We start from the raw sequence: 17,870 nt of genomic DNA on the forward strand, positions 1-17,870 counted from the left end.
GGTATAGTCATTGAAAATGTCTGGACTTAGGAAATGCAATGTCTTATTCAAGACGTTTCAAGAAGACCAGCATCCCTGAATCCCAGAGTAAATGGAGGGGAAGTAAGGTGAAAGAAAACAGGAAACATAGGAAGAGAAAAGCCAAAGTATTTTATATTTGATTTTAGAAATCACAGGATGCAGTGGAGTTGATTGAAATAAGATTAGATGAGTGAAACCTGTTCTATTGAGGGACTCAAATGGATGAATATAAATATAATTATATAGAAAGTTATTTTAAAATTATTTCATTTGTAAGATACTACTGACTGATGACCATTTACCTAATCTAAACACTAAAGATATTATACACTATTCAGTAACTCAGCGCTCATCAAGATTCTTTTCTTATTCATGCTCATGTACTTTTCCTTTTATGATCATAGTTCATATAGGCTCCAAGTTTCTTTTTCACTTTTCATTGCTGGGAGCAGGAAGGGGTCTTCTGGTCTATTTAGTCCAAATCCCAAATTTTACAGATGAAAAAACTCAGGAAATTTGATTAAAATCTTTAATTGAAAACCAGGAAGATGATTAAGCCATTTTTCTAAGAGCAAGATATTTACTAAAATAGTCTGCATCAGAGGCAGGATTTCATAAAGGCCTTTCTTTATTTGGATTCATCTTACTTTTTAACCTAACTTGCATTAGAGTATTCCAGTATAAGAATGTACCACAATTTATTTAACTTTTTTTGTTGTGGTTATAGATAGTTAGATGGTGCCATAGTGTATAGAGTGCCAGGCCTGGAGTTGAAAATACTCTTTTTTCTGGGTTCAAATCTGGCCTCAGACACTGACTATATATGTGACTCTGGGCTAAGTCATTTAACCATTTTTTGTTTGTAAATGTTTGTGAAAGTGAACTAGAAAAGGAAATGACAAAAAGATTCAGACATGAATGAAAAATGACTGAATGAAAACTATTTGTTGTATTAAGTAATATAGTGTCATTTCTATCACATAAAATAGTGCTATGAAAAAAAATCTTTAAATAGAAAATCCTTTAAAAATGTTTTTGATATATATTCAGTGCTTAATATGCTTGTAAGATTTATATTAATCCTTTTACCTATAGCAATGTTAACCGAACTTGGAGGGTGTATTTTATTATCTCAGTTTATTTATTCCAATAACCATTACCAACAAGAAAGTTAAGTATGTGAGACCCTCTCCTTATATTGACTTAAAAGATAAGTACAAAAAAAGTAGACTTTTTAAAAAATGGACAGTCTATTATAGACTTGCATTTTTTGTTTTGTTATAGTTTTTGACATTTCTTTTCTCATAATGCATTGTCTTTGTTTTAAATTTACATTAGACATTACTAATACCTTTAAACTTTATTCAACAAGATTGTTTAACATATATCTGGACTATTTTCAACTGTAGAATGTTGACATGGATCCAACATCCATGGTTCTGACATTTTATAAAGAAATGTTATTTAAACAGTCTGGACTGGCTAGGAAATCATTTTAAGAAAGATAATTTAGATTCAACTGAGAGATAAATATAAGTTTATGTTTTTGAAGTTAAAAGAGTTTGTGCTTATTTTAAACAATAAGTAGGTATAACTAATATGAGACATCTGAAAATGGCTCATTGGCTATTTTTTCCCCTGAATGCTAAAACAACAACAACAACAACAACAACAACAACAACAACAAAAAAAAAAAAAAAAAAAAAAACTTAAAAAGGGTTAATAATTCAAAACATGCATTTCTGTTTCTTCTCATTTACAGTCATCTGTTTCAAAAATCACTTAATACTAATTGATGTCTTCCTCTTACAATCTAAAGCACTCTAACCTTTAATGCTTAAGCTTTCTGTTATATTTTAACTTAAAGTCATTGTTACAGTGGCATATTTAACATTAGATTTTGCATAGAAGCAATTCTCCCTTTGGAAACAATGGCCTTTTGATCCCTCATGATTCATTTTTTTAGGCAAATGAGATAGTTACAGAATGGACAATATAGGATGAATAATCATTAAAATAGTTTAGTTAGTATGCCTGTAGCCTGTGCTATCTTCTCCCTTCCCCGATTCTCCTCTTTCACTTTGGGTAAATGCATGATGAAAGAGCTGCTTAATGTTAAATCTTAATGATATCACCACCAGGCAGGAACTTTGTGATTTTTTTGTATACAGTTGTCACAAGCATATCTAAAGTTTTCATAAAGATAGAAGAAACCCAGTTTTCCAGCACTAAATTTGAGAAGTAGCTTTTAATGTGCTTAGCAAATCACATAATCAGCCAGCATTTATTAAATGTCTGCCGTCTGTCAAGCTTGATGCTAAGGAGACATACATAATAAAAGTCTCTATTCTCAAAGAATTGACATCCTAAAGGAGAAAACAAGACCACATGTAAGTATATGCAGATTCATTATGAAATCATTCAATCAAGGCAAAGATATTAATTATAAATATATGATATTTAAGATCCTCATTTAATTATATATGTGAAAAAAGATTGAAAATGTAGAGAGACAGAAACACAGAGAGAAACATACACAAAGAATGAGATAGATGGGAGAAATAGGCTGAATGAGAGAAATGGATGGTGAATTCAGACAAAATATTTCATTTATGTAGGAAACTACAAGTAATGAAATCCCATCTATCAGAGCAGATTAACAACGTCTTTATGGTTTTATTTTGAAGTTTTTGTCATAGGCAAGTTTAAAATCCAATTCTTCCTGAATCTGAGCCTAGCCTTCTATCTGCTATATGAAATTGAAAATAGACTTTTTAATCAGGAGGCAAACTTGTAATATAACAGTAGTAAGGAGGTAGTGTGGGGGGAGAAGCAATATAAAAGCCTTGATATGCATAAAAGGTAAAATAACTGAAGGAAGCTCCAAAAAGTCTTACATATGTTTTATGAAGGCTTAATGGAAGTAGATGAATAAAAATCTTTGGGCTACTATCAGACACTTAATAGCTTTGTGACCATTGACTAGTCACTTAAATGCTATTTGACTCAGTTTCCTCCACTATAAAATGGTTATAATAACATCTAGTTCTCATATTTGTGATAATCAAATGGGATAAGATATGTAAAGCACCTAGTAGAATGCCTGGTTCACAATAGGTGCTTAATAATTCATGTTCACTTCCTATACTATTGGAATTTGTATCCACATTGATGAAATTGTATCTACTGAAGTATTAACCTATGAGATTAAAAATAAAAGTTCTTTACTTCCCATGGCCTGATTACCCCATGTCTTACTGTATAATTTATAAAGAAGAAATGTGCATTCTTTTAAAAATTATTATATTATAGAAATGCTTATTTTATGATATACATTAAAAATAGAATAAATTTAATTTAATTTTTTAAAAAGAGGAAGATGTTTAGTAAAAATCTTCCAAAGGTTTATCATAGGATATTGTTGTATAACTGCTTCACGTGAATTTGTGTCCTACTGGTCAGCCTCCTTAATATTTGCACTGAAGTCATATAAGGAGCAGGTTGAGTAAAACAAGCAAAAGTTTACTGAGATAGCAAAAGATTATGACCCTTCTAGAATTCTAATATAAGCTGTTCTGTGACTAAGTGTTGATCTTGGGTTACTCTAAATCCTATTGCCCATCTCTAAAATGGATATTTCATTTCCCATGTCTATTCTGCTCACTCTTCTTTTGTGCTAGTAATGTATTCCTTCCTCTACTCCGTCTTTTACGATCATTACTTTCTTTCAAAGATAAATTCAAATCCATCTTCCCAGTTTCTGATGGCACTCCTCTGAAATTTCCCTACTTTTGTATGAGAGGACATATATTTTATATATTTATAGTTATGTCTGTACCATATATTTCCCCATCCATAATTTAGTAAATCATTAAGGAGAAGGACTATAATTCCTAGCATATAGTGCAGTACTTGGCATATAAAAGTTGTAGATTTGTTGATGTAATTGTATTTCTAACCTGAAAGGAAGTAGAATAATAATAAATTGTGTAGAAAACTTGGAAATCACCTTATAATAGAGTTTGGTAGAAATACAAAACCAATGCTAATAGTTTTTTTTTTCCTCTTTAAGATTGTATGAGTGTATATGTATGTATGTATACACATATATGCATACAGATAATCATAAAGAAAAATGTATATATACATGCGTATATTTCCATGTTTACATGTATATGTACATACATATGTATATTTACATATGTTTATATGTATATGTACATACATATGTATGTGTGTGTATACACACACACACACACACACACATATATTCCCTATTAGAGTGGGAGAAGAAACAAACACATTTTGCTAGTTAGGACTAAAAGTAGATTGTAACCTCAAAATGGTTTCAAAACATTGCTCAAATATTTCTTTAACTTCCTTTTTAATACCAAGAAGACATTTTATTTAGACAGAGGATCCCCAGAAACTTCTCCTTAATATGTCTCCTTAATTAACTGTCAGGGTGAACACAAAACCCAATGTTTATAATTGTCTCTGATGTTTGATTTCAAAAGTTTCCCTCAGATCCAGATTATTAGTAATGTTTCAAGGACAAGAAAATGAAGGAGTCTTTTTTAAATATCATAATTTATATTTGGAGAAGATTTTTTATTGCTATATTATGTTTGTGGAAAGTATTTCTCTCTCGTCTCCATCCTCCTCTGGAGAAAACGATAAATTCTAAAAGTCTTATTGTGATGTTTCTATATTTAATAGCATCATTTATGCTACACAGAACTTGGCTGGGGACCTGAAATTATATGTTTTGAGAGAAAGTCAAGATTTTTTTTTAAGTATAACATACCCCCTCCTTCTTTTCCCCAGAAGATAGAATGAAGTCTTATGATTTATTTTTCTTCTTGAATGATAGAATGGTATATTCCTAAATGGTTTCAGAACAAGTCCGTGGAATTTTTCTTAAAAAAAAAAAAAAATTGGAGTGTTTCCCTTTAAAGTGATATCTGTCAGCAGGTAGTGTCAAGCTCTGCTCTTTTTTTTTTTTTTTTAATTTCTTGCCCTCTCAGATTTTATTTGTGCTCTTTTGGCATCAACCTCAACACTGAAGAGGCAGAGCTGCTTGCTTCAGCTGTCGGCAGCTCCAGGGAATTACTGTGTCATTCTTCAGTTAGGGGGTGGATGTATGTGGAAGGGTATGAGAAGTGCCGATGGTTGGGGGTGGTTTGCTATCTCCTTGTTCAGCAGGGTTAATGTTAGCACATCTTATTCAAGCTCTGTCTTGCTTTGAAACCTGTGGCATTCCAAACTGGACAGCACCTTCCGCCTTCTCTCTTTTAATTTACCAGGATGCTTGCTGCCATGGCAGCCAGTAGCAGCATCCACTGCGGTAGCAAGGAAGAGTCATAGATCTGGAAACGCAGGTTGAATACTAAAATGCAGGCAGGCTAGTGCAGAGCAGTTGGTTGCTTCCGTAGATAATTTCAGCTCTTATTGAGCTGACGTGGGGGCTGGACTTACAGCACTGTGTCAGTTTATGTAGAGTAAAGCACTGTGTGGATGGGCTCTGTCTTCAGCTGATGGGAATTTAGGGAAGGCAAAAAAAAAAAAAAAAAAAAAAGCACTGGACATCAGTTGGAATCTTCTACAATACAATCTAAAAGGCAGAAGCTAAAGAGGGAAATGTGGGCCTGGTGCTTGAAGCAGACCAGTGATTGGATAAAGAAGAGAAAGAAGATTACTTTTATGTTGGGGCATGTTTGATGTTTGATCAACTTCCCTTTTGTTTCTGAGAAAGCCCAGCCAAAATGATTATAAGTACTGCAGACTGATTTTAAAGCAAGGGAGTGGAGGGAAATAGAAAGGAAGATAAATGTGGGCAAAGGACTTTGTGACTGTCATCTCTGGCATTGAATGTGGAACCCAGAGTCTTGTTTTTTTTCATTACAAAGCTGTATAGCTATAAGCTATCCACAAAGCACATGTTGATGAGAACATGAAGAATCAGTTAGATTTTCAGTAACTGAAGATAATATAATATGAAGTTTAATTAAAGAAGGTGAAGAGAGATATTGGAAGCAAGATGCACCAGCCAGCTGAACTTTCCGTATTTAAGGGCAAGGAGACTAGAAGAAGTGGAGCCTGTCTTCAGAAGCAAAAGTCTCTGTCAAATCTTTACTTCACCAGTGAAAATGAGAAGAGACCCAATGTGTGCAAATCAAATTGGTTTGGAAATGCTGCAAGAGCCAGCCAGAGAGAGTCCTACTTTGAAGGGAGAAACCCACTATCTCGATTTCAGTCGAGGTCAGTTCAGTCGCTCTATCACACCAATAGCTCAGGTACCTGGAACATAGAAACCCTTCTGCCTACTGGTGGCAAGGGACAAGGTATTAAGGAACCAGAAGGCTGGTTTGCCCAAAAAGACTTTGATGGAGACAATGATGAAGGTAGCAGGTCAGAGGATGACCTTGGTTCTTCTAAGCCCAACAGTAGCAGCAAAAGCTGGACAGAAGATGAGGAAGAAAGTTGTTTGCGTGAAGGAACTGCATATCTAGATGAAGATGTTATACTCACCATGCTGGGGGACCTAGAGCAAGTCCTTTATACTGACATATTGGGTAAGTCCTATTGGCTTGGATAATGAATTAAATAACTAGTAATTCTAAGACAGATTTCTTAAAATTTATAAGCCTAAGTAGATTTTTATTTTGCATATTCCTCATCTATCTCAGTTTTTGCTTTAAAAAGATGAGAAATGAAAATCCGCATCTTAATTTCTTTTGAGAGTACAAATAATGACAATCTGTCTTAGTTGATATCTACCATTTATTTTTCAGCTGTTTAAATTCAAATGCTTCCAGTTTATTCATAAATATTTATTTTAATGTTCATAGTTTCCCCTCTTTAAATTATGTGCAAATATCATGCAGTTTCTTGCCTACAGTAGGCATTCTTGATGGATTGGAGAATGAAGGGGGAGGTGAAAACTTTACTGGTTTTGATTTACATGGATAGCAAATGTGGCCTATCTATGCTACTTCTTCAGGGGCTTAATCTATGAAGATGATGTTTAAATGGAAGTATAGATACTGTGCCTCTTAAAGGTAACCACTGTATTCAGTGGGAATTTTTTTCATTCTATCTATTTGTACTATGAATGTCTAACACAGTTCTTGACAGAATGAACCATTAATAAATATATCTTGATTAATTGATTAGAATGCAAACCAAATTATATCTGTTGTCCTTACCCCATAGGTCCCTACACCATCTGATTTTTTCCCCTCCAGCTCAATCTTCCCAGATTACCCTTATCTTGTCTGCTATTAACATTAATAGGTATTAGTAACATATTTGAAAAAGCAGATATCAATTTTGTCAGCCTTTCACAATTTGACAGCAAATGTTCCCTAGTGGGCACATTTAAGACATTTTTGAACAATTATGTGGATGAATGGTTGTGCTGTGTTCAGACTTTTGAAACTAGGTCATTCTAGTATACTCCTGATTCAGTAGTAAATTCTGATATTGATTTAGGGCAAGGGTTCATAATCTCTGCTTCATAGTCCTCAAGGGATGGATCCACAACCTAACATCTGTGAAGTTAGATGAGAAAAAGTATATTCTTATTTTTACCATGTTCTGACCAAGAGCACTTCCAACAATTATTTTAAAATATTCTGAGAAAGGGTTCATAAGTTTAACCAAGCTACCAAAAGTATGTATGGCACAAATAAGGTTAAGAACCTCTTGTAGGGTGTCTTATTGATTAAAAATTATATTCAGGATTGTCATTTTTATTTTTCCAATGCCCAAATTCAGTGTAATAGAATACAAAATCTGTTTTGAAAGAAATTAATGCTAAATTTAGAAATCCTTGCAGAAAAGCGTATTTGCACGAAGCCATATTTGTAAAAAAAAAAAAAAGTATCAATATTTGAGGCACACTTTCATTTAAAGGTACTTGTTGAAAACAATTGAGCCCACCTTGCCACTGATTCTTATTTTCAAATGTAGGGATGAGGTTCTAAATGCATGTTGTTGTTGTTGTTGTTTTTTTCTTTAATGTAGCTTTCAATCACTTTTAGGAAACCTTATTTAGGGGAACATATGGAACCTTTAAAACTGGAATCAGGGAGAAGTAAGGCCACTGTTATCAACAGGGAACATATACATATTGCTTAGCTTTTTAAGTCTCTTTGCCTTAAAGGAATGTGACTTCTATCAATGCTTGAGACTAGGTTTAAATCTAAATTGACTAAGGCATTCAGTCAACTGAAGTTTGGCTCATCAGCATTTTATTCTATGTGCTATACTGCTTTTAATAAATTATGTAGCATGCAAAAAAGTGGGTTATTTAGCTTTAAAATGCAGAGATTTATACCCTTTATCCCTTGTGCTTGGAAGATATGGTAGTAAACCATATCAATCTTTGGGTTTAAAAGAGACTGGGATTTTTATTTTTATTATTTTTATTTTGTTGTTGTTGTTGTTTTAGAGTTCACATTTCCTTGTTCTTGGTCTCTGGAATTTGTGTCAGAGTTCTTCAAGACATTAAGTGGAATCCTATCATCTGAAAGTCTTTGTCATTTGTCTTATGGAAATGATAGGAAGTTGTAGTTAGTTGTACAAATGACACTAATTTTTGTGTTCCATGCATAAAGATTCTGAAGAATTACTATCAATGAAGAACTTCTAAATATGGTTGTGTTCATGTCATGACTTTTAAAGCTGGTATACTCTAGGTATGCACTTTTAAAAAATCATTTTATTTATTTTTTTCCTAGAAAAGATAGATTGAATTTCTCAGCAAACAATTAAATCCCACTTAGGGAATGTAAGAATTTATACAGAGAACAATAAGTATAATGCCAAAGATGATAGATGATGAATAATACCAAAAGCCATTCTTCAATAAAGCTGCTTTCATGTCAAGAATATTCAAAGTTTACAAAACTTCCCAGAATCTATGTATTTATAACATGTGTTTAACTCCGCAATAGATCTGACTCAAGATGGCCATTGAACAACTGAATAACAAAAAAATATATAATGGAGAGCAACTAACATTATCATTGTGAACTGTTTATTTTGTATGTATTTTTCTCATTATTCTAATTTTGTATTTCAAAATCAAAATGTGATCAATTATAAATTTACTTCTTCTGAATATATTAGAATTTTCTGTTGTGATTAATTTCCAAGTTTCCATTAGCCATTGTATAGATGTAAATTTAATATGCCTAATACAGTTGGCAATTGAGGAAACTTTTTATATGCTTTCAGTTGTCTTTTAAAAAGCTATTAATACATTTTTTATTTAATTTAAATCTGAATTTTATCACTTATGAAAGATTATATGTGAATTATGCAGTCTATAATATTTCACTTCATAAACATTGGAAGAAAATATGTGCTTACCATGCCCAAAATCTCATTCATATGTTTGTTATGTCTGGGGCACTGATGTATAGACATTATGAGGAAAAAAATTATTGGAAAAATTGGAAGGAATAAAAAGAATGAAAGGCTTGTAAGTTGAGTGAGAGAAATTAACAAAAGATTCAGTGAGAGAAAATCAAGAGTTTAAGATGTCTGTTGAATTGTAAGAGGAAATTAAAATGGAGACAAAAGTGGGTGTTCAGAAAAGACAAAATGCAAGCAGAATCACTAGAAATATAGACGACATTTTAAAGTTCAATATGAAGGAAAACTGCCATCATTAAAATGGTTCAAATAAACCCGTTTGGGAGTTTGGGGAAAATGAAATTGGTAGTTAGTAAGCAAGCTTTTCGGGTGGCAGAAATCCAGAGGGCAGAATTTATATGATTTATCTCAGGAACTGAGACTTTCAAGTTTAATTAAATTTCAACACTGATGTTAGATAAGACCTCTTCATTTATGAAATTAGAAACCTTTTATCTCCGTTTCTTTTTTTTCTCCATCTGCTTTGATTAAGTTTTGAAAATGTTCTCCCTCTTCATTTTCTCCTGAAATTCCCACTGCTATTCTTTACTGGTATTAACATCTTGTCCCATATCTGTTGATGTATCTTTCTCCTAAACCACAAATTTTGTTTTCTATAAACCTTTTTTCTGTCTGAAAGCAAACACACAACAATAGCCAATAGAATCACTTCTAGCCTATTCTCAGTTGGCATCAATGCTGTCTTTTTCAAAAGCTCCTCCTCCTCACATTTTGGGGCAAATAAGAGTTAAAGGAGAATGAGAAGGGAACTATCCCTCAATTGTTCTGCGACCATTTTATTTCAAGTCAGCTCCCACACATCAAGTTAGCCAGGAATTTATTAAGTATTTATTATGTGTTAAGCACTATGTGCTAAGTGCTAGGGACACAAATAAAGACAAGAACAATCTCTGACTCCAAGGATCCCACATTCTAATGGTTGAGACAACATATAGACAATTATATACAAGCATCCATACAAACAAAGGGTAACTTTTCTTTTTTCCACTCTATCTCTTTCTCTGTCTCTCTCTTTCCCTCCTTCTCATTTTCTTTCTCTCTCATTTTCTCCCTTCCTTACTCCTTTTAGAATGTGAGTTCTTTATAATGAGGGATGTGGATGAAAATGTGGTCCAATGGATAAAATTCTATTTAAATAAAGAAGAATTAGATTCTTAGCTCTGTCACTACCTTCTACCAATCACTTGCTCTTTGTGTCCCATTTTCCTTATCTGTAAAATGGGGAAAGAGGTAAGTTGGATAAGTTATAACAGGGAAAGATCAATATATAATAATTGTTTTCTTCTCTGATGCCAACAGATAACTAAGAGCTCTACCATACATTAAAAAAAAAAAAAAAAAACTTTCCCTTAGCTCTGCCATACATTCAACCTATTTTCCTCTATGACATTTCCTTTTCCCTGACAAACTCATCTATACATATTGCTTCCTCTGTCTCATGTGCCATCTAGTTCTCAATATGTTATCTGAATCTTCACCTCACAAATTTTCCCCAAAGTTAACATCAGTCTCTCAATTTTAAGTCACTGACTTTTTTTCATTCCTTATCCTTCTAGATCTTTCTATACCATTGACAAATCTTTCTTGCTGAATATTTTTTTTTTATTTCCAGGATTTTCATGAAATTGTTCTGCACCAGATATATTCCTAACTTTCTGACTTGTTTTGGAATCTATTTTTTGATTTTTATCCATGTCCTGCATGTTGTGTAAGTTTACTCAGAATTCCTTATTGGGTCCTCTGAACTTTTTTTTTTTTTGATTCATTCTCACTGTTCTCATCTTCTCCTAATCTATATCTATATCTACTATTATATCTGTACCTATACTGTATATCTATTTACTAGTAAGCTCCACTTGGTATATGAAATACAAAATGTTTAAAATAAAACTCATGACCTTCATAGCCCTCCCACCAAATGTACTCCAAAAGATCTTACTCCCATCTTCCACCTTTTTGTTTTTGTATAGGATATTTCCTGTTCTTGAAATTGTCTCCAACCTCCCCTCTGTCTCTTGGAATCTTTTAAACTACTAAATGGATAGCTAGGTGGCATAGTGGATAGAATGATAGAATCAATACAAAGAAATTTGGATTAGAAATTACTATCTGCAGGGAATACAATGTATACAATACAAGCAGTTAATTCACAGACACATAGAATGGCTCAATTATATTGCACCAGGAATGTCTGTCCAAGAATTTTTATAAAAGAACTCTTTGGAGAATGATGTGAATTATGATGGCATCTGGAGTCAAGAAGAATGATCTTCAAAACTGTCCTTAGATATTTATTAGCCATGTACCCCTGGGCAAGTCAATTAACCTTATCAAATCTCATCAGTTAAACCTCAGTTTCTTTATTTGTAAAATTACCTGGAGAAGGAAATGGCAAATTAGTATCTTTGCCAAGAAAACTCCAAATGGGATCATGAAGAATCAGAAACGACTAAAATATGACTAAATAATAATAATTAATGTTTTATTCCCTTCTCTTTTCTTTCCTTTCCTTTTTTTGTCTCAACACAATTTTCTACCTGAGACTATGTAATGGAAGAACAAGCTCCCTTGAGAAAGTGTATGCCTTCTATTACTTGAAATGATCAAGAAAGTATTGAGTGGTACAGATGGAGTTTTTAAATGTAATCATCATATCAAGAAGCATTTATTAATTGTATTTACTTCATCCCTCAGAAGGATAAGGTTCCTTTCTACACTGCTGAAGAAAACTTAGGAAGGGAATTTTCAAGAGGATGCTGTTTCAGAAAGAAAGGATTTCTACTCACTCACTAAACCACTTTCCATCTAAAAATTGCTGGCTTATTTCATATCTTGCTTGGTCGAAGACACTCACTTATTCTTCCTTGCTTTTACAAATGTATGATAATATTTATTTACAAAATTTCTTAGGTTCAATTCTCAGTCCTTTTTTAGTAGCTCCTGTAATTAGAAAATATATGTTTCTTTCTCCCTCGATATACCCAATCAATCATATACTCCCTCATAACTGCACTCAATTTCCCACAGACACACTCTTTCTATTGTTATTGTTGGGGCAGAGGTAGGTGGAATGGGAAATCTGTGGCAAATATAGAAAGTGAACAAGTTCTTAGAAAATGAAGAATTGGGTGAGTGCAAGAGATAATGCTGTAAAAAATTACCCTGGCATGGGTTCTGTCAATAAAAAGTTTAAAAAAATAAAATAAAATAAAATAAAAAATAAATAAATAATTTAAAAAATGCTGAGAGAACAAAAAAAAAAAAAAAAAAAAAGAAAAGAAAATGAAGAATTGGAATAGGACTCAGGATGACAATCAAAGCTATATAAGGGACAAGAAAATACAAAAGAACAACTATTCCAGAGCAGTTCTCCCTGTACTCTAAGTATTTTCTACGTACTGAAACTAAATATTAGATTTTATTTTGTTTTTAAGAATTTCATTCCTAGGTATTATAATAGCTGTTCTAGCAGCATGAATACTGGCTCTTAGTGTTGGATCTCAGAGTGGCCTACTTACCGTGTTTCTCCGATAATAAGACACTGTCTTATTATTTTTTTTGGACAGAAAAACACCAGAGGGCTTATTTTCAGGGGAGGGCTTATTTTAATGAACGTTGACCGCAATTTTAATAAACAGGTAAATGTGAACAAAAAAAAGTACCTTTATTCAATAATGATCATGTCATCTTCTTCAACAACATCGTCATAAGTGTCCATACCCTGAATTCCATCCTGGATGTCTTGCGCCTCTATTTCCTTCAGAAGAAGTGGACCTAATCTGTCATGTCCAGCAATATAGCTCTCTTTAAATGAACATGTCTTGTCCAGGTAACCTGCTCGTAGTGCCTTGGCGACCCAGCTGTCAGTAATTTTATCCCATGACTTTTCACCCAAGTCACGATTTCTTGCAGACAGGGCTTCACAAAGTTTCCACGCTGATTTCTTTCCATTCTATTTTCAATGTAGTCATTGACTTCCATGCTCAAATGGTCCTTGAATGGCTTGTTTATTGCAATATCAAGGGTCTGGAGATAGGCAGTCATTCCTGCAGGAATCATTACTTGATCTATTCTTCTCTCTGCAAGGAAGTTCTTCATTTCTTTAGCACGGTGAGTGCTGGCTGAATCCCAGATTATCAGACCTCTTTGGTTACCTCGCATAACAAGTAGCAGCATTAAATCAACCCACTTTCTTATAACGGCTTGTGTACACCAGGCTTTTTTGGTTTCAAGAACGTAAATGCCTGATACACGTTCAATCTTATCTTTCTTGCCCTTACTGATGATTAGAGGTGTGGCTTTCTTTCCATCCAAACGAATTGCCAAAACACAGGTGACCCATGCAGACAGAATAATAAAATTATGACCATCAGTCCTTCTTTTCACTCCATCATGCCCCTCAATAATGTTTTAACCCCATCATGCTCCTTGAGTGCTCCGTCTATCCTCCATGATGCCCCCTGAGTTCTTCTTTTATCCTCCATCATGCCCCCTCACCTCCCGCTTACATACCGGGTTTTACTGCTCTCAATGGCGCCAGCAAGCAAATCACTGGGGAAGAACAGGATGACGGGCTCACTGCTGCAGCTTGGAGCGCGTGCGGTTCACTGCGGGGGGGAGAGGAGAGGGAACGGTGCATACAGAGAGTACTGTAATGTAGTGTGTAGCACAGAGGATCACCTTCACTACAGTAGCAATCTCAATAGGGCTTATTTTCAGGGGAGGGCTTACACAGTAAGGGAAGGGCTTATTTTCGGGATAAGTCTTATTATCGGGGAAACACGGTAGCTTTCTTCAGCTTTGGCTCAAGATTAGACCCCACCTTGCATTCTCCCCTCAGGGTATTTGTTCACTTCTGCCTTTTTGAGGGTAAGATGAGAGGAGGAGATTGCTTTTTCAGGCACAATCACTGTACATAGACCTTGAATGAAAATATACTGAAGATGTCTATTCTTTCCAGCAGAATAGACTTGAGACTTGTTGTCTCAAGTGCACTCTAATGCCTTAGATTGATACATGACATTAAGTCTACATAATACATGATTATACATAATGTATTACTATGCATGATTATATATTTGTCTATTACATACACATCTTTCTATATTCCTTATGGAAAGATAGCAAAAACAAACAAAAAAGAAACCTATAACTATGCAGGCTTTATTCTTAAGCCCAAATTTAAAAAAATAAACTTGCCTTAGTTTATTTTTTTTTCTTTTTCCAGTAGATCATATTTTTTCCCAATTACATTTAAAGATAATTTTAACTTTCATTTTTTAAATAAAATTTTGAGTTCCAAATATTCTCTTTCCTTCCCATCCAGTCTCATTTCCCACAATGATAAGCAATTTGATATAGATTATACATGTTGTTGCCTTATTTTCTTCAATTATTTTTTTCCCCTGAGGCAATTGGGGTTAAGTGACTTGCCCTGGGTCACACAGCTAGGAAGTATTAGGTGTCTCAGGCCATATTTGAACTCAGTTCCTCCTGACTTCTGGGCTGATGCTCTCTATCCACTGTGCTATTTAGCTGCCCCAATTACCTTTTTTTTTTTTTTAATGTCAAAGATATAATAATTATCTTTCTCCCATGTAATCAGATGAATTTGTATAGTGTTTTAAGGCTGGAAAAGCAGTTTATATATGCCGTCTCATTTGATTCTCACAACATCTCTGGAAGGAAGGTTCTCTTATTATCCCCATCTTATAGATAAGGAAACTGAAATAGAGGTAGAGGGACTTATCAGCTTTACAGAAGTAGTATATGTTTGAGGTAGGATTCAAATCCAGTCTTTCTGATTTCATATCCAGTGGTCGTATGTGGTGTTCTCTTCTTTTTTATAATATATAATGGTTCTCTTGGAGCAGATTTCTTGGGGAGGTTTTCTGGAGGCAGCCTTAGTTTCAGTTCCAAGTAATAATCACTCCAAATGCAGCCAGGGATTAAAATACAGTCTTTTATTGTTTATTCAAAGTCTCGAGCTTCAGCTCCTAGCTCCCTCCAAATGTCTCCAGCCAGCACAAAGGTAGAATATGGAATGAATCTGTCTCCACCTCCGAGAGTGGGCTTCTATGTCTCCCAGAGTGCTCTTTGGCCCTGAGAGCTTCTTGCTTATATGCTGTACACCGAGTACACACCAATCATTATATCACTGGGAAACCATTATTTGTAGTAGGATTAAATCAATTCTAAACTAGATTTAAACATTGTCTCTCCTCAGTTCCACTTAGTACCTTGTTTCAAGTTCTGGCCCATAACATCTCCTTGTAAGATCAGATCAATCATACTGAACCATGCTAAATTAGATAATTATTGTCTCTATCAATTCTAATGACTTAACACTTGGTAAGCATTCCAACAGTCGTGTTTTGCAACCTGAGCACATAGTTCTCTTACATATTCTCCATACATATTTCTTACATATTACATTCCAAAGATTCATAACTTGGAATTAAATTGTTAGAGGCATGCATACATGTATACACAGAGGATCTTAACTTATGGCCTGCAAAATCAAACTATCTACTTATCTGCCTATATTTCTTTCTTTTTCTCTTTCTCTTCCATCTCTCCTTTCTTCCTTTGTTTTTTTTTTTCTTTCTCCTCCTCCCTTTGTCCTCTCTCCCTTCATGAATGGTTAGCTGAGAGAAAATTAAAGAAATGATAAAAATTAATTCCTGAGTCAGAGAGGAAGATGGCACTGATAGAGATCAGTTTAGCTCCATGATCCCACCAAAAATCCAAGTTATATCATATCCTGAGGTTCACCCTTATTGGGATCTTAAGCAGTCTCACTTTGTCATGCCCTGTTAAAAATCCCAGTCATGTCCCTGAGGTTAATTTTTTTTCTATAAAATCTACTTGTGGGCCATTCCATGGCTGCCACCTTCCTTTAGGTCAGTCCACCATTGCACTCTGGCTCATGGTGTCTTTTCTTTTACCTCTCTCCCATTCCACATATCTCCCTTTATTACACTATGCTTCTCAACCCTGCTTCTCCTCCTTGCAGCTAACTAAGCCTTTTAGGGTGTTAAGTCCCTTTCAGGATTTAGCCTGCTGGCTAAGGACTTGCTCCAACCTCATGGGATGTTCTCTTTCTACTAGGCAAAAAGTTTCACTGAGGAACTTGTCTTTCATATACTCTCCCAACTCTATTTCATATTTACCATTCTTGTTATCTATTGTAGCCCTTCATTTTGTCTGTAGCCTATTCCCCTAAATAAATCTACCATTTGTCAAAAAGAATGGCCATTGTGAATTCTTCACATGACCAAACCCTAACTTTTAGTGCCTGACATCATCTGGTGTTTATATCACTCACAATACCTTCTTTTCTTCCTCCCTTCTTTCCTCCCTTCTTGCACAGTGCCTTGTTCATATGAGATCCTACATTTATTAAGTGCTTAGTAGGTAATATTAAGTGCTTAGTGGTAATTCACTAAGGAATACCAGTTTATCTTTGTTTTCCTTAATGCAGTTTCTGATAGGCTATCACTAATGTTATTAAGATCCAAATTACTTTAGATTTTTAAATTTTGTTCATGACCATGTTACCTCAGATGGCAATCACAAATCATGAGGTTATCAAATAATCTAAGCTTATAGTTCTAGTTGTGTGTAATATTCTTCTAGTGAAAAAGAATTATTTCTTTTGTTATTAATTGTAAACAAAGAATACCTTTGCTATGTTATTACATTTTATTGCCATGCATTTTTAACTTAGCCTCTGCCTTACAACATCCTATTGTTTTGATTTCCTTTTTTTCTTTGCTTAATTTTCACAAAAAGGATCAGATCAAAAAGATAAATGTGAGTCTTTGAGAAGGGTATTATGTTATTGGTACAGAGCTTAACTTAATTTTTTCTTTCCCTTAGGGGAAGACCCAGAAACAAGAAGAATGAGAACAGTGAAAAACATAGCAGATCTGAGACAGAATCTAGAAGAGACAATGTCTAGTCTTCGGGGGACTCAGATAAGCCACAGGTTTTACTCAGTTCTAAAGTAAAAAGAACAAAAAAAAATTTCCAGTTAACCACTTCAAATTTTTTTTTCTTTGAAAATCTAATCTATTAAGATTAAATAAAATAGCAGCTTATTTTATTACTGGAAAAAAATGAACAATATTGAAAGAATAACAGTTTTGCAGTCTTTCATAAGAAATTTTGCTATTGGAATATAAAGGATTTTTGTTTTGTTGTATGGAAAATATCTCTACCAGCTCCCAGGCCTCTATTCACTATCATCATTTCCTCTATAAGACTTATAGTCTTTGAAAAATTAATATTTAGATGAGGCAAATCTTTCATTTTGGCAACTATTTAGTATAGAATGTTGGGCTTAAGAGTCAGAATGACTCATCTTCCTGAATTCAAATCTGGTCTCAGATAACTAGCCATAT

The 17,870-nt window shown here is 34.0% G+C and overlaps 1 protein-coding gene across 1 annotated transcript in view; it reads left to right on the forward strand.

Annotated features, from left to right (window-relative positions):
• NAV3 (neuron navigator 3) overlaps positions 1-17,870 on the forward strand; it is a 426,206-nt gene that overhangs the window by 129,793 nt on the left and 278,543 nt on the right. The window contains exon 10 of the mRNA XM_051962478.1: positions 17,347-17,455. Coding sequence (XP_051818438.1) covers positions 17,347-17,455 — 109 coding nt within the window. The remainder of the gene's footprint in view (positions 1-17,346; positions 17,456-17,870) is intronic.

Source organism: Antechinus flavipes, chromosome 5 (genome assembly GCF_016432865.1).
Source record: "Antechinus flavipes isolate AdamAnt ecotype Samford, QLD, Australia chromosome 5, AdamAnt_v2, whole genome shotgun sequence".
NCBI lineage: Eukaryota > Metazoa > Chordata > Mammalia > Dasyuromorphia > Dasyuridae > Antechinus > Antechinus flavipes.